The sequence below is a fragment of the Polyodon spathula genome, chromosome 4 (genome assembly GCF_017654505.1).
Source record: "Polyodon spathula isolate WHYD16114869_AA chromosome 4, ASM1765450v1, whole genome shotgun sequence".
Lineage (NCBI taxonomy): Eukaryota > Metazoa > Chordata > Actinopteri > Acipenseriformes > Polyodontidae > Polyodon > Polyodon spathula.
The window spans coordinates 70,736,507-70,763,656 of NC_054537.1; the positions used below are offsets into that span (position 1 = coordinate 70,736,507).

At 37.3% G+C, this 27,150-nt stretch overlaps 1 protein-coding gene across 1 annotated transcript in view; it reads left to right on the forward strand.

Annotated features, from left to right (window-relative positions):
- Nucleotides 1–27,150, forward strand: part of cdkal1 (CDK5 regulatory subunit associated protein 1-like 1) — a 410,621-nt gene that overhangs the window by 202,508 nt on the left and 180,963 nt on the right. Inside the window, exon 9 of the mRNA XM_041248498.1 lies at nt 17,024–17,190. Within this exon, the coding sequence (XP_041104432.1) occupies nt 17,024–17,190 (167 nt within the window). The remainder of the gene's footprint in view (nt 1–17,023; nt 17,191–27,150) is intronic.

Genomic DNA, 27,150 nt, shown 5'->3' on the forward strand with positions numbered 1-27,150 from the left:
ATACAGTAATTTCTGCATATAGGAACACCTCCTAAGAGAACACTTCATCTAAGGGAACACCCTTGTGGTGAAACCTGATTTTTTTTTTTTTCTTTTTTTTTTTTCCAGCTCTGTTTTGTGAAAAAGCGACTTGTCATTTTTAGAGTGTCTTGAGGGACACTGATTGGTTTATTAAATGTTTCCAGACTCTCTGTCATATCATTGAATTGTTTTGTATTCTGATTACCTCATCACTACAAAATGGCATGCAAACAAACTGCAAAATGCACCGCTGTTTCTCTTGCTACACAAAGTTGGAAATTTGTTCTAGCTGTTGGGAAAAAACCTCAATCAGACAAGTCGCAGAGCAGTTTGGTGTTTCCCACTCTGGTGAGTTGCTTCACCATTCTGTTAAATAATGTGCATGTTTTGTATATTGGTGCTGCATTTTGTAATGTGTGTAGGGGTGCGATGTTAATTTTAGTTTGACAGTTAGTTTATTAACGCTAAGTTAACCCTAAGTAATGCCCATTATTTTTGCCTCTGCCACCCGCCAACTAATAGTACAGAGCGATTTTAAGCTTTTTGACAGTGTTTTGCTTTAGTTTTATTAACGTTAGTTTGTTACTTTATTACTATAGTTTATTAACATACCTATTGTTTTGCTTTTACTCATTCCTTTAATTTCACATGTTGATGCACATGCGTCATGACAAGTAATACATATGTATTATTGATTCATATTGTGTCTGGTGGCTAACTCTGTCTTAGAGACCACTTCGGCTATCCAAATACTTTGCTTGCTTCCCGTGGGGTGTTCTCTTAGCTGGAGAGTACTGTACAAAAAAAATAAAAAATAGCTGGTCTTCTAAGCTACTTTGAAATGGCTTTGTGAGTGTTTTATGATTTTGTGACATTTGTGCAGTACTATCTACAGTACTTTCAATAAATGGAGTTATAAAAATAAAAACATTTTGGTATTAAACACAATATAATTAAGCAGTGTAATGACCCATACTATGCAGCATCTTTTTTCCTCCTCATCTCTAACTTCCACCACTGTCTCCTGTAACTGGCCAGAGAACCAGAAGAGCTCCTCGATCTATCATCAAGATTTATGATGTCAATAATCCTACCTGAAAGTGTGGTGCATACAGCTGCAGAGCTGGCAGTGAGCAAACCATTATGACCCAGTTCTCCTCCCCTGCTCCCTTTTGGGCTTGTTCTGTGTTCTGGCACTGGTTGGCAGCCTGCAGTTATTGCTGGTAGAAAAGCAACCACCAGACACTCTTTAGTTTTTGCTGTAGTGAAATTTGGCTGAGTCTTCAGCGTTAAGTCATTTCAGGGCAGCTGTACCACAGGGTTTTGAAAACTGGAAAGTAGCCTGAGAATTAACTTGTTTTTATGGAAACTGTTGTGTCTGTAATAGGAACTATGCTCTCCTTTCTTTTATGTTCATATATATTTATTTCACTATACTCACATGAGCAGCAATTAGGAAGGTCATGAGTCTGTTACAGGCTGAAAAAAGGCTTGAAACTAACCTTCAACTATTTATCTCCCTTTGCCCTAATACAACTTTTACTGTTATGCTAAAAAAGAAATAAAAAATAAAACAAAACTGTAGTTGATAACTGCTGTGCCTCAGGATGCGAGTTGGTTATTGTAATTACAGTATATATAAAGGCAGCAGAGTGTTTGCTCCCCAAACCTACTAGTCTCTAAGAAAACATTTAGTTTTAAGGTATTATAAAACTAATTAGATTTATGGAGCTGGCGGTTATTGTATATATCAAATGGATTTTTTTTTTTTTTTTTTATCATTTGATTTGAGGGCACTGCAGCAAAAGTAAACTATCATATAGAGGGGTGTTGTGCAAATATACATAGATCAACTTTAATACTTTCATAAGAGCAGTCTTTTCATTTTCATTTAAAGTAGGAGGCTAGAAATCCTAAGTAGAAGGCAGTGGGTATGGGGGTCCTCCCCCAGCGCGGGTGCAGGGGGCAACGCCTCCCATGGAAAACAAATTTCACGGTTTTGCAGGGGTATAAATCCTACATATCTTGGGCATAAACATGTGCCTTAATAGGGATCCAAAATTCCAAATAAGTAACTTTGTTCATTTTATTGTATGAAAGTTTACAAACGAGAGGAGGCCCTTCATCCGCGTTTGGTTGTCAGTTGCTTATTGATCCCAGAATCTCATCAAGCAGCTTCTGAAGGATCCCAGGGTGTCATCAACAACATTACAGGGGAGTTGGTTCCAGACCCTCACAATTCTCTTTGTAAAAAAGTGCCTCCTATTTTCTGTTCTGAATGCCCCTTATCTAATCTCCATTTGTGACCCCTGGTCCTTGTTTCTTTTTTCAGGTCGAAAAACTTCTTTGAGTCGAAATTGTCAATACCTTTTAGAATTTTGAATGCTTGAATCAGATTGCCGCATAGTCTTCTTTTGTTCAAGACTGAATAGATTTAATTCTTTAAGCCTGTTTGCGTATTACATGCTTTTTAAACCCGGAATAATTCTGGTCGCTCTTCTTTTCACTCTTTCTAGAGCAGCAATATCCTTTTTGTAGCAAGGTGACCGAACAGAACACAGTATTCTAGATGAGGTCTTACTAATGCATTGTAAAGTTTTAACATTACTTCCCTTGATTTAAATTCAACAGTTTTCACTATATATCCAAGCATCTTGTTGGCCTTTTTTTATAGCTTCCCAACATTGTGTAGATCAAGAGTGTCAAACTGCAGTCCTCGAGGGCCACAGGGTCTTCTGGTTTTCATTCCAACTTGAGCTCTCAATTAACAAAATTGATCTAATTATTTGCTCAATCTGACATATTCAGTATTTTTCTAGGCCTGAAGAGAAGTGTTAAATGTGTCCAGTTAATCAAATAATTAGACCAATTAAGTAACCGAGAGCTTGGGTGGAACGAAAGCCAGACAACACTGGCCCTCCAACAACTGAGTTTGACATCACTGGTCTAGATTAAGACATTTATGATTCAACATAAACGCCTAGGTCTTTTTGGTAGATTCCTTCTTCAATTAGTGTCTTCCATATGCTATTTATAATGCACATTTTTGTTGCCTGTGTGCAGTACCCTTACACTTTTCTCTGTTAGATGTCATTCGCCGTGTGTCTGCCCAATGTTGTCTAGATCGTTTTGAATGACCTTTTCTGCTGCAACAGTGTTTGCCACTCCTCCTATTTTTGTGTTGGCTGCAAATTTAACAAGTTTGCTTACTATACCAGAATCTAAATCATTAATGTAGATTAGGAATAGCAGAGGACCTAATACTGATAACTCTGGTACTCCATTGGTTATCACGATCCATTTTGAGGTTTCTCCTCCAATCAGTACTTTCTGTTTTCTACATGTTAACCATTCCCTAATCCATATGCATGCATTTCCTTGAATCCCTTCTGCATTCAGTTTGAGAATTAATCTTTCATGTGAGACTTTGTTCGGTTGGCCAGGGTGTCCTCGGCTCACCCCACACCAGCAATCCCTGTAGTTTGGCTGGGTGCCTGCAGGCTTGCCTGTAAGCTGTCCACAGCTGCATTGTCTTCCGACGCTGTAGCTCTGAGGTGGCTGCAGTGTGGAAAGATTTTTGTATATATATTTTTATTCTTTTAACTGTTGCTTAATTAAAATAAATACAAATAACAATAAATAATGTATTGGCATTAGTAAAAGTCCAGTACATAAATATCAAGTTATAGGTATATGAAGGTATGTGGTATATAAGTATATGGAAACTTACTTCAAATGGAAAAGAGTAATGTTGAAACGGAAAATCACTTTGGTGTACAAATTACATATAAATGGTTTTGGTTATTTCTTATTCATTTTATTAATAGATTAGCACAAACCGACATACCACTTCTTAAGGAGATTAGCATGAGTTACTCTAGGAAATCTGGAACCTCTTCCCTTTTTGGCTTGTGCTTGTAGTCTGCCTCAAAACACCTGCAATGCACAGTTTACTAGCTTTAATTTGCTTTAATTAGCTTTAAAAATAAGTGAGACAGCATCTCCAGGAATCCACTAATTAATAATTGTTTTCAAAACCTTGTCACAAACAAAGTGTTGTGTAATGTGACAATGAAATGTAAAAATGTAAAATTGTTAGCTAGGTTTTACATTTTAGGGACATACTATATACTAAATTGTAAAACTTTTTTGGAATGGTACAGAAATAGGCTACGTGTTTGAAAAACTGACCTATTCTGTAATGAAAAAAGTATCCTAATGTTAAAAGGGGTGTTAGTGTTGTATTGTTGCTTCATTTATAATACACACAGTATATGGTGCTGTAGATTTTTTAACTGGAATGTAAGAACAGGAAGGAGGAACATAGTGTGTCAATATGGATATTAAGATGTTTCTGTATTACGAAAAAGAACTGAGAGCAGCATGCTAGCAAACCTGTAAGTGAAGCCAACTGCTTAATAAACGTGTGTTGTTTTGTTAAAGTTGTATCGAGTTGCCTAAATCATTATTAAAAGTAAGCAGCAATGAAACACAACAAGGAAGATGATGTTCATTGTTTGGTTGCAGGTTTGCTACAGGCTAAAGAACATGAAACTTACTTGCTTTGTCTGTTTCCCGATATATATTTTTATTACTACTAGTAATAAAAATAATAAAATCACGTATTTATGTGTATATATATATATATATATATAAATACATAAATACGTGATTTTATTATTTTTATTAGTAGTAGTAGTATTAATTACCCCCGGGTGTGTTTTAGGACAACCCGTTCATGAGTGCTTGTGTGTTGTGTGGGTAAACTGTCAATAATAATTAACCAGTGTTTTACAGTAAATGAGTATGCAACAAAACATCTGACCAGTACATGTTGTAGCTCATAGTGATATTTTCGTTGAATAGACTGAATCCGCAAAAGAAAGCACTTAAAAATAAAATAATCAGTTACATTAATTAATTGCGCAATGCAAATATCGCTTCCTGAATTCATTGTATATGCAAGGTTTCAGATCGATCTTGTAAGTCAATGCATAAGACATTTTACAGTGCTATAACACATATTCACTGTGTTTTGTACACTTTGAGTAAAGACAATCTTATGTAGAACAGGTAGGTTCATGTTAAATGTCATAACTGCTGTACAGTTACTGACAGCACGTATATGATTGTACAATTGGGCCTTCATTTAAGCTCGAAACTGATTTGTCCATTTACGGTGTCCATGGAAACATAAGCCCGAAAACGAAATGCCCTCAGAGAAGGAATGTTTTAGTTGACTTGCATAGGTGGACATTGTGATAATAGACATTATCAGTATATGCTACAGCCCAATCACATAAGGGTGATAAATTTAGGTACAAAAACAAAGTTTATTTCATAACAATAACCTAACCCATAACCTAAGGTTTGTGGGGTATTGCCATAACTTTAAATACACACAATAACCTAACCCTAAACCTAACGTTTGTGGGTGTTATGGTCACGTGGTAGTAGTGTTGAGGGTGAATGGAGCACTACGTAAATTACGAGTTCCGCACGCAGCACTGTGCTGTGGGAGCCTTCGTTCTGCAGCTATATACTCTTGGAAATCGCTGCTATTTTAGTGGAACAAAATGAACATTTTGAATACTATGGACTGGAACGTGCGAGCACTGTAGAAAGGTTTTTTTTTTTTTTATTTTGTTTGTTTTTTTTTGTTTAAATAACTGTTTTAGGCATCTCATCTTGCAGAGTACACAGCAATTTAGCCAGCTGCTGGCAGGAAATGAGAAGGCTGTAAGAGGCATACAAACATGGCCAGTGAAGTGTTTTTTTAAAGAAATGGAGAAAATTCTCAGTGTCTGTTTGAATACGGTGCACTGGTCAGGTGAGATATGTGGATATTTGTTTGCAGGTTGCATTCAATTTCCTTGGCAAATATAGCATAAATATGATTCCTGGGAATTTAATCTGCACCAACACCATCTGAACATACTTTAAATAAGTCTGTCAATCAGAAGTAAAGTGATTGCTTTATCCTTTTCAGCCTGGTATGTACCTCCATTAATGATTTAAAAAAGAATGTTCTCATACTTTAAGCAAATGGACCCTAGAGATGAATGCATTCTTAATGTGCACATAGACTGTATGCAGGCAGCCTTTAAAGGTTCTGCCTCATTTTTAAAGACTGAAAGTAGAATTCGATTTGTAGGAGGGGGCATTTTATTTGCTGCAAGGAACAATGGTAGCTAAAAGATTGATTGTTCTTGAAGCTTGCACATTTTTCTGAGACATGTTTAAGGCAGGCCTTACTTTGGCAGATGGTCTCCGAGGCTTCTGAAATGCAGTGTGTCAGTTGCCTGGCAGCAGCAGCAGCAACGTGTGCTACTGGGAGGGGAAAGTGGGGAGGCTAGAGCGTTATTGATATGAGCACCAGGGCCAGGCACAGAGGGTCAGGGCCGGAGGGGAGGTGGGAGGCAGACTTCACAGTGCAGCGCAACACAAACCATTTTGATTCCCTTTCAGATATAGAAACCCTGCAGGCATGCAGACAAGGCCCATTGATAGACTGCAACCCGCTTCTACTGGGTAGAATCCTTGCTTAAGTATTCTGACAGTGTAATGTATCATCAGGTTTATATATATATATATATATATATATATATATATATATATATATATATATATATATATATATATATATATATATATATACTATATATATATATATCTCTTATCTACTATATTAATTAAATTAATACTAAGGATTGGTTTGGATTCGGTCACCACTTTGGCTGATGTTAGTTATCACGACACAGTTTGATTGTAGGTGGGGTAGGGTAGTAAGCAAGACCACAAATAGAATCCAAGTAATTTTCTCCTTTCATAATTTACAATATAAAGTTTAACGATTGTTGGGAATATGTTGATGCCATTAGCCAAGCCAGAAAAATCCAGGACAAATGTTTTGCTGCTGCTGCTTCTGCAGCATGGTCCAAATTTGCCACCAGGTCATCACTGTTGATATCTTCTCTGTGATTTTCCTTTCTATACAGTGTTTATTGAGTTTTGCACTGTGCTGGATCATTTTGAAGCTGAAAACTAAATTGTGGACACATCACTGTAAAGTATGCTAGACATGGATGTTGTTGTACTGCTCTATTGTAAGTTATCTTCAGTAATAAAAAGAAGTGTAACAGGGTGATGTTACATATGTCGGTCGTCACTGAATAATACTGAATCGAACGCAGTGGGTGTTGATATGCCGCACAGGCGTGCAGATTTAATAAACACAGATCCCGACGCCAGGGAACCAACAATGGTAATCCTAGCGCCAGATTTAATAGAACACTAAATGGAATGTCACACTGCAGAAACCTACTACACTACTGACCATTACTGTACTTGGTTTAGGGTTAAATCCCCTAAATCGACATACTTCAGGGCTACTGGCGTCCCGGCACCCTCATGGCAACTCCAGCCTCTTCAGATGACCTCAGCTGGGCAGTGCCTTCACGAGCAGAGTCTTGGAGTGGAAGGGTTTCGATTAGTAATTCTTTCATTGGAGCGGACACTCTCCTCCTTGGTGTTAACAAGCAAGCTTTCACTCAGTGCCCGCTTGTGTAGCTATGGCGTTGCTGTCTTCTTAAACAGACGTAAGCTCCTCGGATGTGCCCCCCAATCAGCTCAGCTCCAGGCAAGCCTTCCTGTTTACCACAGCAGCAGTGCAGCTGAACCAGCGACAGGGTTCTCCCGGTCACATGGGCCATAGTAAAACCTCCTGAGTTTGACACTTTTGCCAACTCACTCAAACTTTAACCACTCTGAATAGACAGACTGTCTGTCTATCTCTGACATTTGCTTAAATGTTTTTGTATTGTCACTCCATTGCAGATTTGTTCCCACTCTCTGACATGTCACCAGACAAGGCTAAACATTTAGCAGTTTTGTTTGTGAAGCAAGACCCTGATACAGTCTAATCTTTGAGTACAGTCAGCTTGTAGCACTTGTTTTCGTTGCTGTATATTTTTTGGTCATGTCAAAGTTTTGTTGCCTTTTTGGTGGTGTTTTACATCCTATGTCATGTGTTCAGGATGGAACCAAAGCCTAGTGTTTTAAGAAAACAGTAATCTGAGCATGTATAAGTATTTATACAAAAATACCATTCCCCCCAGCAATTAAAATGTGTTGTACAAATGAAATAGTAAAAAAAAAAAAATATATGAAAAAAGCAATAAACCTTCCTTAAATATGCAGATGCTGCCTACTTCTGCTATGTGGAAACTAATTTCACTGCTGATTTTAACCTATTTTTTAGTTCTTCATTTCTCCAATCGAAGGCATCTCTGAGTAGTGTTGTGCAAGAGATTAAAATCTGCCTGCTTAGGTTACTGGCCCTGAGAAAGGGTCAGCAGTGAGCTTTGACCAAAGGCTAATTTGTAATTCCCTAGCTTTGTGGTAGTGGAGCCTAATGCCTTTAACATGTGCACAAGGGATGTCTTCCTGACCATGAATCACATTTCTCTTTCTGAGATCAGTTTGCTTTTCAAGCACCCAGAATGAGGTGGGAAAGCCAAATAATAAACCTCTTCTTGGGTTCAAAATTTAAGATTGATGTAATTCAGCATAATTTCTGGGTCCTGACCAAATCTGGATTGAAACACTCTGGAACCTGTATATTCTGGATTCCGGAATGATTTGTAAATCTGCTTACCTTAAATTTACAGTACCCCCTGTAATCTAGCAGTGTGGAATTTTGCGGTATCTATCGATGCAGATTATAGTTTAAAAAAAGAAATGTAAAAACTAAATACAAACCATATTGTTGGTATCTCAATATGGTTTGTATTTAATTTGATGTGGCACATGTGGTGCATGAGAGATCTTGCTTTCATTTCTTAGCTCATTTGGTTTTAGACAGAGGCACTGTACCTGGTTGATAAGCCCCAGTGGGAAGAAGATGGGACATGTACTGTAGGTAGTCCAGAGAACATTGTTAATACACATTTACCGCAGACTGATGATTTTCCCTGCCTATCCCTCGTTGTTTTCTGTTTATTTTTTGTCTTTTTTAATGATACTCTGCAGGAAACTGAGGCGGTCCTTCCATTTGCCAAGTGATTTGCCACTACAGCTGTTTCCTTTGTACATAGTTTAAAGTCTGGTCGCACCAGGAGGCTAGTAGTTCCCACCTAGTCTCTTCGGTGGGCAGATAATGTTTTCCACAATCATGTTGTTTCCATTTGTATTCATAGTCCTCCCTCCCTCATACACCTAAAGCCATCAGGAAAAAAATCCACCCATTACTGCCAGCTGAAAACCATACTGGACACATGTGAATTAAGGTCAAAATAATACACATTTGATCTTTTTAATTACTAGGTAATGGAAATAATACAGCTGGTATCCTGTTTTTCTTACAAGTTATGCAATAGTATTACACTGTTAATTCCACATTAATGTAGGTCAGAGTCTTGGCTTATTGGGTGGTGGTTTTTAATGATTTCCCTAGAACAGCCCAATTGAAATAATTGATCTATTTTCTAGTGGGGTCTTGCTACACAGCCTGATTTATACAATCATCATTTGTAGAGAATCTCACTGGCTGTGCTAGGAACTACACAAAACTAGCCACCTAATATGATAAGAGATTCATCAAGATCCAATGGCACATACTGTAAATACAGTATAATTGTAAATCTCGAAAAACTACTCACTTCTAAATCTTTTGTGGTCATCTTTGTATTACTTTAGTATAAATACATAATTTTGGATTCATATGTTGTTTTTTTCTGACTTTATGTGAACGAAAAGACACACATTTGCCCATTTTCCCATTGGAAATAGTGATATTTTGAAATATCACTGTCCTGGTCACAAAAGCAAAGTTTGTGGGGAATAATAGCCATTTTCTATACTTTTGAGGCATAAGCAATTAGGAAATAACACTTACTACCCAGGAACAAAAAAAAAAAACATTTTGTTACACAGTGTAATTAATGCATTGACTTTTAGCAGTCAGTTGCTAAAAGGAAGCTGGTCAGAAAAAGAAAGCAGCAACCAAGAAAATAAAGGTATTCTTTTTTTTTTTTTTTTTTTTTTTTTTTTTAGTTCTTGAAATCTATTAACATTTACTTGCAGACTAATATTCCAGTACCCCTGTTTTCAGAATAAGTACATAGCCATGTAAACAGCATGTTCAGAATACTGTAAGCAGTATTGAGAAAGATAATGTGGGATATTAGTTAATGTAAACAGCATATTTCAAATACTTGTCGTTCTCTGTCCCTGCGCATGTGTGAGACCATCATCCCTGTAGTCAGGGATTTAGAAAAAACAGCGAGAGGCATTTGTTAGCCTGGCTCCGTACTGTTAGGAGCCCAGTGCCCCACTAATAACATTTGTGAGACAGAGCATTTGTTTTACCTCTGGCAGGAAGAATGTATTATGTAAGTATGTAAATACATACCCAGTCAAAGTTTAAAATGTTATAATACAGATTATAATTTAAGTTGTTTAAGCTTGTTTATAGCAGCTATTGGGTATTGCTGTTTGGTGATAGCTTACAGTTTAAAAGAACCATTTATGTTGGGTTTAATCAATCGTTGTTAATCCATTACAAATAAACAGTGTGTGTTTCCGGAGCTGACAGGTTGATGCTGCAGTACGAAATATAAAAACAGCATGTATGCAAAAATGAATGGAGAAAAAAAATGAAACTCCCTTCTTACTGTTATGAATAATACTATGTCAACAGTGTTGGATCAAAGTGTCCCTTGCTTTGTATTTTGATCTACTACAGATACTTTAGCAGCAGATGGTTATGAAGCAGTTGCCAGTTTATTGTGGTTGCAACTATAGTTGCAACCATAATGGGGCCGTCTGTGTACTAATAGATTTAGGATACAAAATGAAATACTGAAGATGTATGAATATGCTGTGCATGGAAACATACTGAATGTTAACTTTTTTGAGTGACATTGGCATCAGACTCATATCCAACATGACTGTCGAGAAACCTTGGGGGTTTATCCTAAAAGATTTTTTTTTTCACGTGAAAACTCAAAAATGAATATCAGTTTATACACATTTTTACACACACACACACACACACATATATATATATATATATATATATATATATATATATATATATATATATATATATATATATATATATATATATATATACACACACACACACACACACTGATGCACAATGAAAATGCAACTGTCTAAGTTTTAAATCAGTAGCTCATAGGGCACATACATAATGTTATTTACATATTAAATAGTGAGCAGATAGGTTTGTTAATTGTTTGAGTAGTATTGTTCCTTGGATAACAAAATATTGAGCTCAAGTCATGTGATTTCATAAAAACACCAGGTGCTCAGTGTTTCGTATTTGAGTTGAGTTGAGTTAAAATTGCCTAAAAAAACTCAAGAATGACAAAAGGACAATAGGACTATGCCCTGCTTGAGTAATGATCGCCTGGTTGCTATCGTGAGGAACAAGCCACATCCTGGATGGCAGAGGGTCACCATATCGGCCCACCGCATTGTGGTGAGCGCTATGCTGACTGTTGTGTTGCTCAAGCCAACTCGTGTGGCGGTGGAAGTGTGATGATGTGGAGAGGAATCTCTTTTAACAAGTGTTATGGTCAGACAAATCCAAAATATAACACTTTTCATCAAGAAACAATCAATGTTTGGTGGAAGAGAGCAGAATTTAAAGAAAAGTTAATCTTGTCCAGTGTTAAACAATGTGGAGGTTGTGTAATGGCATGTGCTTGTTTTTCTTCCTCAGGCACTGGCAACACATTTGTATTAGAAAGATCAGTGAATGCTGCAAAATATCAAGCAATTTTGTACTCGCATTTGTTACCCAGTGCTAGAAGGCTTATTGGATGGAAGTTTGTATTCCAGCAGAATAATGACCCCAAGTATTCTGTGAAGTCTACAAAGGAATTTTTGAAAAAAAAGGAAGATTACAGTTATGGATTGGCCATCTCGGTCCCCAGACCTGAATCCCATTGAGATGCTCTGGATTGACTTTTGAAGGCTGCTGTTGCAAAAAGGAGGCAAAAGTCGATTGCAGAACTCAAAGCTGTATGTTAAAGAATGGGCAAATATCTCCGGAAAGATGCCGGGAACTCATTTCAAACTACAAAAAAAGACTAAGCTGTAAAGGAAGCAAAGGGTGGGCACCCAAAATCAGGGGCAGCCAGTTAACAGTGTTTGCTTGCTCACTGAACCCCCAGTCTAGTCTCTTATTAATGAATGCGGTTTCCTTCTTCTGGGTGATTTGTGTTTCATTTCCCCCTCTCACGTGACACTGGCACATCAACAATGAGGTTCATCCCAACTGTTTAATTGGCTGAAGCCAGGCTGTGCTCGCTCAGAAAGGTGAGCACCCAAATCTGTCATGCTCATGCGTAGTAGCAGCCAGCCGTCAGCCAGGACTTGCTATGATTGGCTTAAAATTGTCTGGATGGAGCACAGCCAGTTAGAGAGCATGGTGAACAGGAGATCAAGCATGCATGTGCCAAGACAACAAAGGCTATAAATATGAGCAGCACGACTTCATCTCTACTCAGTCTTGCAGGGTGTGTTAGTTTGCCGAGAGACAGCAAACATTTAAGCTGTTTAAATATTAAAATAAGATTCACAAATCTAATTATCTTTGTCTAACTTAAAATGAATGTTTATGACTACTCATTTTGTTCAACTTTGTTATTTTCACAGCTTTAATCTGCCTTGATTGCACGGTCTGTCCCTTTTTCTCCCGAGGCTGCTGCTCTTAAGCAGTGCTGTAACTTAAGCTCAGTAATACCTTGTTGTGTTCAGCAATTCTACTTTTTTTTTTTTTTGTTAACTTGACAACCACTACTGCCTGTTTGAGGTAATCCGTTATTAAATATACTGTGGGTCAGGAGAAAGAACCAGAGATCATTGTTATAGTCCTCATTGGTGCCAAGTATGTGCTCCTTCTCCATTTAACCCTGTGTAACCAAGCCTAGTTGTCCAGATTTCTCCTGCGTATGCATGGGTAAGGACTGGTTTCCGCTTTTGCTTACCGCTTTGTTATTTTTGTCCGAGTTCTACATCTAATAAAAGCGTGCAACGGAGCTTAGAGTTTTCTCCTCTGAAGAAACGAGTGAGAAAATCCACACTCCCACAGCAGCAGGGACAGAGGCTCCAACAGCCACAGCTGAACCATTTCATCCGCAGCTGCCTATGCCTAAAGATCTATTTTTTCAATGGCAGTCAAAGCAGACTCTACCTTCACAGCCTGTAACCCACACAGCAAGTTCTAGGACCACTGCACCCTGAAGTACATAGAAGTAATACTTTCCTAGGTGCCACCACCCTATGGCGTAGTTGACTTTGTCCCCAAGGGTGACGCTTTGAAGTACACAGATGCCCCTCTGCTATGTATACAGATGCCACACTGAGAAAGATCTAAAAGTACAACCCCAGACTTGTGCAGATCAGTATGACTTCCTCAGCATCTTGGATACATGGGATAAAAAAGCTTTTGAGGGGTTCCCCTTACATTAGACGGCTAGAGGCCCATTGAGGCTCTTTGGCAAAAAACTGCTACTTCTGAACCATGCCTGCCCAGTGTAGATACATTTTGATTCATGCATCCTTCACAGACAAATCTGCCTGATTCCAGCCTTGCTGAAGCACCCCCAGATCATCACCGATCCTTCACCACATTTCACAGTGGGTGCGAGACACTGTGGCTTGTAGGCCTCTCCAGGTCTCCGTCTAACCATCAGACGACCAGGTGTTGGACAAAGCTGAAAATTGGACTCATCTGGGGGTGCTTCAGCAAGGAAGGAAACTCAGAGAACGGAGACTGGAGCATGCGTCCTCCTGCTAATCGGTCATTTTTCACACTGTTGATCCACAGCAAGGCCACCAGACCTATAATGCAGGAGGACAACACAGATCTGGAGGCTCCACTGCAGAACCACAGGCGCCCTATCGGCCACAGGGGTCAATGATGCGCGGTGAGCCGTAGATTCCCCTGCCGACCTAAGCCCTCCCTACCCGGGCAGTGTTCGGCCAATTGTGCTCCCAGGCTATAGGGCACATCCTGCACTCCACGTGGAGTGCCTTTACTGAGTGCGCCACTCGGGAGCCCCCCTCTCAGAATTGTTATCTTACCTCAGCCAACTATTCCGTAGGTCTCTTCCTATCCTCCATTAAGGTGCAATCTTGCTGCAATCTCCAGTATTCTACTTGGTTGGGATAATAACCCTGTGGGCTCCCATCTGTTGGTTACCAGATTTGTTACAGGAGTTGAACCATTTTAACTATTTTAGTCTACATACTTTGGTATAGTTCACATTGTGTGGAGTTCATCATACGAGGTAAGAAGACGAAGATTACCTGTAATATGGTTTCTTCATAGCATGATGAACTCCACACACCTATATCCCACCCTCCTGCCCCCCTTCTCTTTCCATTGCTGTCTGTTTTGTCGAAATTTGGACAACTGGGTTTGGTTACGTGGGGGGTTTATGGAGGAGGAACATGTATTTGGCGCCAATGAGGATTATAACAATGATCTCTGGGAAAGAGTTCTGGTTCTTTCGCCTGAGCCAAGTGATATGGAGACTGGGAGTTCCTCATGCTATGAAGAAACCATATTACAGGTAATCTTAGTCTTATATAATATAATATTTTATATTGTTTTCTTTTGGGTGAGACATTGTTGTAGGTGACTCTGCAGCTGATGTAGTAGTTCCCACACAGCTGTCTCTGTAAATTGTCTTGGATAAAGGCATCTGCTAATAAATAATAATAATAAATAAATAAATCATGTTGATAGATGCGTCAGGCTTTTTTTTTTTTTTTTCTAGGTGTTTGTTACTGTTACTTTTTAATTTTTTTTTTTTTTTTTTTACTGTTTGTAGCTGATCTCTGTCTTTTATTAGGTCTATATAAATTATTTGGCTCCTGAAAAAAACTACATCATTGTTAATTAGTGGTGTTGTGTTTTTTTAGTTTGTTTTTGGCCTTAATTGTGACTTCATTTAAGGTCTTATTTTGGTCATACTTTATTTTAAGGGCCGTTTATTAACTGTTAGCAAACATTTACATTGCATGTACATGTACATTTTAAGTTAATGGTTAGGGTTAATGTAAACCCGATTTCAAGCATATGATCGACTGGGTATTGATCATCCATAGGGCTGTGGTGTTTGCAGTTTTAGCTTTATACATTAACTAACAGTTAACAAAAAATAAATAATGTACCTTAACATGTTTATTAGCGGTTTAACAGGTAATAAAAAAATAAAAAAACGACCCTTAAAATAAAGCGTCACCCTTATTTTTTCCTGATCTTGGTCTTTGAACTTAGTAAACAAAAGTAAGCTCACTGACGAGTTCCAACCATGCTTTAGCAAGTGCACAGCAGCTAACAGAGACATTTTATTTACACTGAATTTTCGTGCTGATTGCTTTTCTCTTTCCAGCCATGCTTGCTGTTGCAGTCAGTGCTGTTTTTCAAATGTAAACCTGACACTGCGTACAGGGATTAAATAGCCAAGGTACAGTACAGGGGTAATCGCTCAGTAACGAGGTGCAAACAGCTGATCGCTCTGTCAAGCTTTTACTACAGTAAAGTGCTGCCTTTTGTATTGAAATCTATGTGAATGGGAAGGTAGCGAGGTGAAAACAGCTAATTGCTGAATTAGTAAGAGCGATTCCTACAGTAATAAGCAGTGTGTTTGTCAGTTAAATGGCACATAACAAGATCCAAACAGCTGAGTTTGCCCGAAATATACGACGTAACACGGTATAAACAATGCTTTTCTTATTGAAATCAGTGGGAATGGCAAATGGCAAACGCTATTTGCCCAATATAAACAGTTGCCTGCAATAACTCTGGATTGTGTAAGTGGTGGATCTCTCTCTCTCTGTGTGTGTGTGTGTGTGTGTGTGTCTGTGTATATATATATATATATATATATATATATATATATATATATATATAGATAGAGAGAGAGAGAGAGAGAGAGAGAGAGAGAGAGAGAGAGAGAGAGAGAGAGAGAAACATATTGATACTTTGATCATGGTTTCATTGGGTGGAAATCCCCATATAGTGAAGGAAAAGCACAAAGGACTTGAAAGACCAGAGTGAGTCAGAATATAAACAGAGGACAGCAGTAGCTTTAACTGCAGCTAAATTAATTAAAATTTAAGATTCTTCAAAAAAAAAAAAATACATTTAATTAAAGGTCACTGAAGTTTTCCTCTTTTGTCTATTTGTTTTAATGTAGAACAAGCGTGGAAAATGTAGTCTTTTTGTTAAAAAAAACAAAAAAAACAAACAAAAAACAGTATTGTGGAGTGTAGCGAGTCTGTATGTAGACTGAAAGCTTAGAATAAACACTGATTTGTAGACAAATAAAGGTAAATCTCAAAGACCACCACCCCCCCCCATATCTTTTGAATATTTCTATAAGGGAAGCACCAACGGTTGCAGCTTTTAAAGACTGAAGACACATTTTTATAAACTTTTTTTTTTATCTTAATTATTGTTTTCTTGTATCGTCTATGGTTTTATTGTTTCACTGATCTTGTTTTTATTTGTATGTTTTAGCTCCGTATTTATGCATTTAATTCCATTGCATTCTTATTGTTTTATTGATCTTGTTTTTATTTACTTCTGTTTTATATCTTTATGCATTTACTCTCCTGCTCATGTATTTTCATTTATTGTGATTATTGTATTTCCTGCTTGCATTTTCTGTTTTAGCCATGTTAAAGTGCTCTGAGGCATTGTTTTTGTGAAAGGTGCTATATTAACTAAAGGTTGATTGATTGAATATTACTTTATTTAGCATTGCAACCCGTTCTACTGTCATGGCATTAAAGCCTGACAAAGCTATCGTAAGTTATTCAATTTTTGTTAGAAAATTGCAAATTTTTGTATAGAGTGTAAATATGTTGGTCTTGGGTAAAAACAATCGTCAAAGGTAGATATCTGTAAGGAATTATTTATTTGGGCTAATATCTGTCTCTGGTTTTCTCTAAACAGAGGGTGTCTGTGAGATATGGCTGACCAGCGAAGACACCGGTGCCTATGGCAGAGACATTGGCACTGACCTGCCAACGCTCCTGTGGAAGCTGGTAGAAGTGATTCCTGAGGGGGCAATGCTGAGGCTCGGCATGACGAATCCTCCCTATATTTTGGAGCATCTAGAGGTAAGGGGAGGAAAGACGAAAAAGGCTCATTTTTAAGCTATTTGGGTGTTTTTCTGCTATTTTGAGTTACTTATTTACACCAGGATAACAATACATGCAAGTACATGTTTTCTTAAATGGAACTGACTAAAATGGTACAGAAGTAACAACCTATTCCAAGAAATCTTTTTAAAACAAGCGCAGAAAGCTTGTACATTACATGCATATTTCTCTTTTTCAGTTCATTATATGGGGGTTGGGATAAACCACAGAAACAATAGTGTGGGCCCTCCTCATTGATTTGGCAAATTTTTGGAATGAACCATTTCGAGGGCATCCCTGTCGAATGTACAAACCAAGACTGATTTTACATTGTATATAAAATAAAAACAGGGAAGCAAGTCACTCTTCGCAGATACATGTACACCTTAAACTTTTTGACAATGATACCAGTTTCCTTGTCTATAAAAAGATCAACTAAAATCTGGGGTTCAGAGTTTCTTACTTTTTCCTCAAGTTGCATCAAAAAAGTGCTGTGGGATGCACTTTTAATTTGTTCTGGGTTAATTGAGGTTGTCAATTTGTCCCCATATGTATAGGTTAAGTTTATGCTCTGCTACATTCAAATTAAAAATTGCTGAAGCTTTTTTTTTTTTTTTTTTTTAATGTTCCATAATAACAATTAAATAGTAATTATAAATACAGGGAATGCATATATGTTAGTGGGGATACTTTGTTACAGCATCATTTTATATACTTTGCTTGCTCCGTTGTCTATAAACTTGTTAAATGTGCGAGAGAAATAACAAATGCTTAATGCTATCTTTAACTTGACCATGTGACAGTGTATAGTGGTAGCACTGATGTGGCATATTTATTTTTTATAGCAAGTGTGATTGTTAGAAAGATGTTAAATTATTTTACATTCCATGTATATTAAAAAGATGGCTTTCTTTATGCAGGTAGGTGGGTGCCATTAGGCCACAATCACCTGCCTTTCCCCCACAGATTCAAGTGTTTTTTGATTAGGTTCACATTGTTAATGACATGCTTCGACGTACATAGGAGATTTTTTCAACGAATCTCATTATGTTACAAAATGCTGGGTTTATTTTGTAGTTTTTTATTATATGTGGTTTGCTGCATCCTAAAATTCTGTTTTAAAACTGAATGGAGCAGACATGAAATTATAAACTGCTTTTAGCAGTAAAGGCCATGTCACTATTTCACATCAGGCTACTTACAAAAATAACCATTTAGCAAGCATTAGCTTGTAGGCAAAGATATGGGTGGTTATTATTGATCTCTCTCTCTCTCTGTCACTCTCTCCTACAAATAACAAAACAGCTGTCACGTAGGACTGCTGGGCTACTGTACTATTAATAAATGAATAGAAAGTTGCAATGAGCCTTTGAAGTAAAGCTGAAATATAACCTATTCAATTTCATGATTGCTTTTCGTAATCATTGGGATTAAGACTATGTATATTATGAGCAGTATTTTCAACAATTGGCCCTGATTCTTTAAAGTGTTCAGACATTGAATTTAAATCTGCAATTAAGATGTTTTTTTCAGTGCTTACCTTGGCTAATAGTTAACAGCGAGTTTATCTATTATTCAACACATTATATTGCGTTTGTTTTTGTTTATGCCTAACTTTTGTCTCTGCCTGCCTGTTTGCCAGCCATCAAACAGTCTTTCGAGAGGAGTGTGGATTCTAAGGCTTGTGTGTGTCTCTCTTTAATGTGGCACAGTGATTTATTTATTTATTTTTTTTGGTTTTATTATTCCATTTCAGTTCGGTACATTTCCCTTTCTAGCCTTTAATCTAGAAATGAAAGATGTGAGAACACTTACAGTTCAGTCAATTATACCCAGGACCCTGGGGATGTGAATGCAATTTGTATTTGGAGTGACAGAACATTTGGAGTTGCTAATTTCACACACAACATGTACGGTTTTCATATTAATGAATCGCTTGAGACAATTTGTCCATTAGTGGCTTAATGTACCATTTTAAGAACACTAGGTCAAATTCCTGCAGAAAATCCTTTCACTCAGTTTAGTATATCAGGTTTGTGTCGTGGATCAGTGGGACTATTGGACCATGTTTATAAGTTGTATAACTTAAGGTGTTTTGAAAGGTGTACATGTTATTATTGTATAATGAAATCTACCTGGCTGAAACGTTCAACCAGAACAATCTGTGTAGTAACTAAGGTTTTAGAACTGTTTTTTCTACAAGATCTGCAGTGGCTCACCCAGTAAAAGCGCTCCTGCATATGGTGCAGGGTGAGTCCATTGATTGGGAGCTTGTGTCCTTTCCCTGATTGGCATTTTGTATTTATTAATTTTTTGAAAAGGGTTTCATTGGCCTTGCATAAGTTGTGCAATGAGCATTTCTTAACACAAGATTTGCAACAGGATTACAGGAGATGAGAGGATGCTCTTTTGTCTGAGTAAGATATTGATGTTTGTCCCTTGAATTCAAAACATTTTGAACTATGGAATGATGTTAAATGTTAAGTCTTTGTAAACATAGCCATTGAGAAATACTTTGAGTCTTTGTCATTGAATTTAGAAGGTTTCTTTTAGTATTTCAAAAAGCACCACTATTGAAGTATTTTTCTTAAATTCCAATATAATAAATTATTCCTGATAGGCATGTGATGTAACAGCACTGATCTGTTCTATAGCTTATCATCCGAAACAAAGACTTTAAAAACTAACTAAGCAATAAGTGAGGCAATAAAATAGCAAGGAAGTTTTTTTCTAGTGTAGAAAAATGGGTCTTTCAGCTATGGCTTTTACACTCTAACTGTAGAAGTAACTGTGAACTACTACTCTTAAGAGTAAACTGTAATTCTATACTTTTTGTATTTCAAATAAGCATTTGATGGTATTTTCAAGACAAGAATTCAATCAGTCGCTGCTGTAGATCAGTTTTTCTTATTGTATTATGTTACATTTAAATAATTAGCCATGGTTTCTTGAACTGGTGAAAATGTAATCTGAGTAATTTGATTAGCTGCATTAAAGTTGGGATAAGTACATATTGCTAACAAAATAATTCCAGTAAATCTTATGATATGTATTGCTTTGCAGATCTCATGTTTCCTTTGTGAAAGAGGCACATATAATGTTCATTGTGTATTCGATTTTTAATGGCATGTTTTTTCTTTAGTTTATAAACACACTTGGCAAATGTATCTTTCAAAGGCTACTTAATTCATTCACATGACTTTTGGAAGCTGACCACAGCATTAGAATGTTTGATAAATATTCTTCTAACAGCTTCAAATAAATTACCATAAAAAATTATAAATCACATTTACCATAATTTGTGCATTTTTCACATAGGAAAATCTGATATCAACGATATATATATATATATATATATACACACAGCTCTGGAAAAAATTAAGAGACCACTGCAAAATGATCAGTTTCTCTGGTTTTACTATTTATAGGTATGCATTTGGGTAAAATGAACATTTTTGTTTTATTCTATAAACTACTGACAACATTTCTCCCAAATTCCAAATAAAAATATTGTCTTTTAGAGCATTTATTTGCAGAAAATGACAACTGGTCAAAATAAAAAAAGATGCAGTGTTGTCAGACCTCGAATAATGCAAAGAAAATAAGTTCATATTCATTTTTAAACAACACAATAATAATGTTTTAACTTGGGAAGAGTTCAGAAATCAATATGTGGTGGAATAACCGTGATTTTCAATCACAGCTTTCATGCGTCTTGGCATGCTCTCCACCAGTCTTTCACATTGATGTTGGGTGAATTTATGCCACTCCTGGCGCAAAAATTCAAGCAGCTCGGCTTTGTTTGATGGCTTGTGACCATCCGTCTTCCTCTTGATCACATTCCAGAGGTTTTCAATGGGGTTCAGGTCTGCAGATTGGGCTGGCCATGACAGGGTCTTGATCTGGTGGTCCTCCATCCACACCTTGATTGACCTGGCTGTGTGGCATGGAGCATTGTCCTGCTGGAAAAACCAATCCTCAGAGTTGGGGAACATTGTCAGAGCAGAAGGAAGCAAGTTTTCTTCCAGGACAACCTTGTACTTGGCTTGATTCATGCGCCCTTCACAAAGACAAATCTGCCCGATTCCAGCCTTGCTGAAGCACCCCCAGATGAATCCAATTTTCAGCTTTGCCCAACACCTGGTTATCTAATGGTTAGACGGAGACCTGGAGAGGCCTACAAGCAACAGTGTCTCGCACCCACTGTGAAATGTGGTGAAGGATCGGTGATGATCTGGGGGTGCTTCAGCAAGGCTGGAATTGGGCAGATTTGTCTTTGTGAAGGGCGCATGAATCAAGCCAAGTACAAGGTTGTCCTGGAAGAAGACTTGCTTCCTTCTGCTTTGACAATATTCCCCAACTCTGAGGATTGGTTCATGCGCCCTTCACAAAGACAAATCTGCCCGATTCCAGCCTTGCTGAAGCACCCCCAGATGAGTCCAATTTTCAGCTTTGCCCAACACCTGGTCGTCTAATGGTTAGACGGAGACCTGGAGAGGCCTACAAGCCACAGTGTCTCGCACCCACTGTGAAATGTGGTGGAGGATCGGTGATGATCTGGGGGTGCTTCAGCAAGGCTGGAATCGGGCAGATTTGTCTTTGTGAAGGACGCATGAATCAAGCCAAGTACAAGGTTGTCCTGGAAGAAAACTTGCTTCCTTCTGCTCTGACAATGTTCCCCAACTCTGAGGATTGGTTTTTCCAGCAGGACAATGCTCCATGCCACACAGCCAGGTCAATCAAGGTGTGGATGGAGGACCACCAGATCAAGACCCTGTCATGGCCAGCCCAATCTCCAGACCTGAACCCCATTGAAAACCTCTGGAATGTGATCAAGAGGAAGACGGATGGTCACAAGCCATCAAACAAAGCCGAGCTGCTTGAATTTTTGCACCAGGAGTGGCATAAAGTCACCCAACATCAATGTGAAAGACTGGTGGAGAGCATGCCAAGACGCATGAAAGCTGTGCTTGAAAATCAGGGTTATTCCACCAAATATTGATTTCTGAACTCTTCCTAAGTTAAAACATTAGTATTGTGTTGTTTAAAAATGAATATGAACTTATTTTCTTTGCATTATTCGAGGTCTGACAACACTGCATCTTTTTTGTTATTTTGACCAGTTGTCATTTTCTGCAAATAAATGCTCTAAATGACAATATTTTTATTTGGAATTTGGGAGAAATGTTGTCAGTAGTTTATAGAATAAAACAAAAATGTTCATTTTACCCAAACACATACCTATAAATAGTAAAACCAGAGAAACTGATAATTTTGCAGTGGTCTCTTAATTTTTTTCAGAGCTATATATATATATATATATATATATATATATATATATATATATATAGCTCTGGAAAAAAATTAAGAGACCACTGCAAAATTATCAGTTTCTCTGGTTTTACTATTATATATATATATATATATATATATATATATATATATATATATATATATATATATATATATATATATATATATATATATATATATAATGTGCGTGTGTGGTAAAAATTTACTGGAATTATTTTGTTAGTAACATGTACTTATTTAATTACAAAAAAAAAAATAGAACTGCCAGGCAGTTTTCCGGCTCCCAAGCCCCAGTATCAGTACCCTGTCTAAGCGTGTTTAGTTCTCAATATGCCAAGTTTAAAATTAGCAACTTCAGCAGTTCCACAGAAGATGATTTTGAAAGTTTTTTTTTTATTTTTATTTTTTTCAAAAATGAGTCAGGTGACAGTCTTGTTTTACGCACAAATGCCATTTTTGAAAATGTGAATTGTACCGACAGAGGCACGACATACTTTTATTCCTCTGTCACCAAAACAATGCCTACCAAGTTTGGAGTCTGTTGGTCAGACGGTTTTGAAATAAAAGCAGTTTGCTGTTTAGGGCTCGTTTTGGTGAAATTTGTGGCAGCCTTTTTACTATTGAATTGTATCACAGCAACTTCTGCTTTGCAAGCAGGTTTGGTGAGGTTTCAAGAAGAAAAGCATCATATGGCCATTTTGGTTTAACACCAGTTTCTTAAAAGTCAGTTGTATTGACACAGTATCAGGGATGATGCTTGTGAAGTTTGGAGTTAGTCAAGTAAACCGTTTGTCAACTGATGCAGGTTTAAATTTCAAATGAAAATGTTTATCTGGCGGCCATCTTGTTTTATAAAACATCACCATTTTCACATATTTGTATTCCATTGTTACTGGGACGATAACTACCAAGTTTGGAGTATTTTGGTCAAACGGTTTTCAAACAGCAGCAGTTTGTTGTTTGGAGTGCGTTTCGATAAGATTTCTGGCAGCCATTTTGACATTAAACTTTATCACAACAACTTCTGCTTCGGAAACTTGATGTGGGTTTGGATGCTGATGATACGCAAAGTGTCAGATCAATCGCTTCACCGGTTCCCAAGAAGCCTTTGGCTTGGAAGCCTAATAATAATAATAATCTTTATTTTTATATAGCACCTTGCATAGTGGACCAGCATCACAAAGCGATAGGTACCAGGCTGAGTTTTCTTTCTGATACTCCCACATTTTTTAGTTCATATTTAAAAAAACAAACATACAGAAAGAGAAAGGCAGTACCTTCTAAATGTTAAACAATATCCTTGCTTTGTACTATCTAGGGGACTTGGTTGCATTCCTTTTTTTTCTATGCAGCAACAATGAGGGTATCTCTTACTTCTGACTGACTAAACTTTTCAAGCCACATGAAACAAAGTTGTTCACACCTGCTAGCCTTTTGAATGCTTAATTTTCCATGACCACAGTTGCAACCATCACAATCACTGTCATTTTTTTTTTTTTTTAATTCCAATTCCTATATGCCATCTGTGGACCACATCTTTATTTATTCAGAAGTACAGAGGGGAGCCCTACATATCCTTCTGATCTTTGTAAGGTGTGAAATGCCAAATGTGCCAATCACAGCTTCACATTTTCCTATTCACTGCCTCTCCACAGGCCTGGACTTCTGTAGGGAGCCCTCATAGAAAGACAAAGCCTTCATGAACTGTCCCAAACGTGTCCCAACACATAGACTACAAACAATATATACTGCAGAACCATGTAGCTTGTAGCTCCCCATCTGTCACATTCTCCTTAAGCCTCCTTATAAAGGTGAGCTGAAGTGTACAATGCACTTATACCCAGCTTGATTATGGCCTGTTTTCTATTAATTAATGACATAAGTGAGCATTAGATGATCCTGATACAGAAAATCAGGTTCAGCCATATAAATCTGATGCACTGCAGACATAGTTAAATAAAATAGTATTTACATTTTTTTTTTTTTTAAAAAAAGCTCAGTATCTTTTTTGGCATGACCCTACCCATGACATGACCCTACCCATGAATAAGGATTGCATGTTAAAATGCTTCTGTGCTGTTAGTGACAAGATCAGTGTCACATCTTAAAAGGCTAGTATGTATGACAGGAAATATGAGTTTGCTAATTATTTTTCTTGTTTTGATTCATTTTGTGTCAGTCCATTTTGGATGATTCTTTTACCAGATTCTTTGCTCAAATGTTGTATTTCTTACGTCGACTAGGCAGTGTGTTGCAGTGGGCGAGGAGAATACTTACATTCTGGTGGACCTGATGTACTTAGTTTTAAAAAGTCCCCAGGACGAGATCAATAAAATAAAAAAGATAGAAAGTGATTCTAAACCAGAAGAAAAAATGTATTGAGAACTCAGAAGAAATGTATTGTCATTACTAATTTACCCTTTAACAATAAAGAAATTTCAGCAATCTGAATTGTCAGGACAGTACGCTTTCTACCATTAACTTTTCCGTAACACTTGGTTCTGTATATAGAGTCATTAGCATTTTCTTTATTTATTATTTTACAGGTCAGTACAGTATACACTTTAACTATACATCATTGTCACTTGGCTGGAATGATTCGCGTGTACCAGAGAGAGAAACTTTTGAAATCAGCTACATTTACACAAAAGACTGAACACAAGGGCTAAATCCTCAAAGCTTTTTACTCCAAATTGTCACTAGAATGTACCCTATAAATGGTACCAAAGCAGAAATATGTGTGTGCGTGTCTCAGATATGTTAAGGAGGTAGTTTTGTATGAATGAGGTAAACACAACTGCCATTCTAGGATGAACAAGTAAGCAATTCATTGTTTACAACATGTACTAAATCACATTTTAGCAGCAGCCAAGATACCTTTAGGATATTCATTTAGTCTCTGAAAGAATGACATTTTAATGGATTAATTATCTTCAGCAATATCAAATAAGAGGACCTGACTTTGAGATAGCTTCCTTTCTATAATACAGTCAGGGTATAATCTAAATCTGAATGAACCCTCCAGCGTTAACTGTCTTGCATACATTTGACAGTGATACAGCCATCAAAAATGCAGCACTGACTGAGATTCAACCTTTTCTGCATGTGCTGTCTCCTTTGTGGGTGAGACCAAGGACAGAAGATAACATGATTGCATGTCTGAGTAAAACAACTTCACAAACTAGTATTTGAGGAAAATGTTGTTATTTCTGATGTTTGCAGCCGTAAATAGTGTGTGTGTGGGAATGTAAGGTTGGCAGGGATGGGGTTAAAAATCTGTCCCTACCAGCAATCACAGGTGTGGCCTTTCCCCAATTGTAATTGGAGCTAATTGGGGAGTGGCCACATGCATAAAATTAACCAGAAATCCTTTGCTGTTTGGAGGAGTTTGGGAGGATGAGTGTTTGTGCTGTGGTTGCTGGCAGGGATAGATTTAAACCCATCCCTGCCAACCTTACATTCCCACATGCGCTATTTAGAGCAACAGGGCTTCTGGTGTATAGGTTATATTGTCTTGACAATGTATGACTTGGTTCACAGCCATAGTTTTTCCTAAAGGTGATCTGCAGAGGCAAAACATTGCCTACAGAATTTAAAAAATCAGTTAGTTTGTATTTTAAATAAACTACTGTTGTTCAAAATTTGTGAATTTAAAATATTTTCTCTTAATGTCATAATTCATAATGAAAGACTTAAACTATAAATAATTCTTTTTTTGAAAAGGTACCATAAGACAAAAAATAATATATGGTCTATAAACTGCAAATTGGCAGCCAATTTAAATTAATGTTTTGTTTATTTTTTCGCTACATTTGAGAGCAACCTAGTTTTGTAGCTGTATTGGATTGAGGCCACAAGGAGGACTGACTTGCCTCATTGGTCTCAGAACTAAGTGGTTGCGCTGGGATTCAAAACCAGAATCTCCTGGCTCTGTTGTATTTTGGCCAAGCTGCAACTCTGTACAGTGGAATCAGTCTTGTTGTGTTACTTTACAAGTGCACTTGTTTTTGGATGTCTTTGGGCCAAATGGCCCGCCAAAAGTTCAGGTTGGTGAGAAACTAAAAAAAAAAAAAAAAAAAAAAAAAAAAAAAAAAAAAAAAGTAAAGCATACTAGTTGTGTTTATTGCCTTCGTCCATGTCGTGTAGTAGACAAGTGTTTCAGCGAACACCTCCAACACTGATGAAGCATTAGTCAGGTCACTTGACTAGGTCATACGCACAATAAACACATTCAAAAAAAGTGCTGGAGAAGTTAGATGTGATCTGTAGTAATGTTGGCAGGCGCTTACTCAGCTGGGGATTACAGACCTCATCACTGTTTGATATACAGTACAGCCTACAGGACAGTACTGCCATGCCCATCTCTTTCTGCTTACAGGTTAATTCCACAGCTTATGGTAGACTACAGTGCAAAGCATCTATGTACTGCATGTATTAATATAACTGCCTGTTCTTGAAGATGTAATAAAGTCATTAACAACATTACTGGAATTTGCATATAGTACACTAGCTGGGAAATATCTAATGGAAAATGCACTTAAGTTTTTAATAGATTTTTTTTTTTCTTCAACGAATTAGTTTTATTTTAGTTTTATTGTTTTCGAAATCCTTTTTTTTTTCTGACTA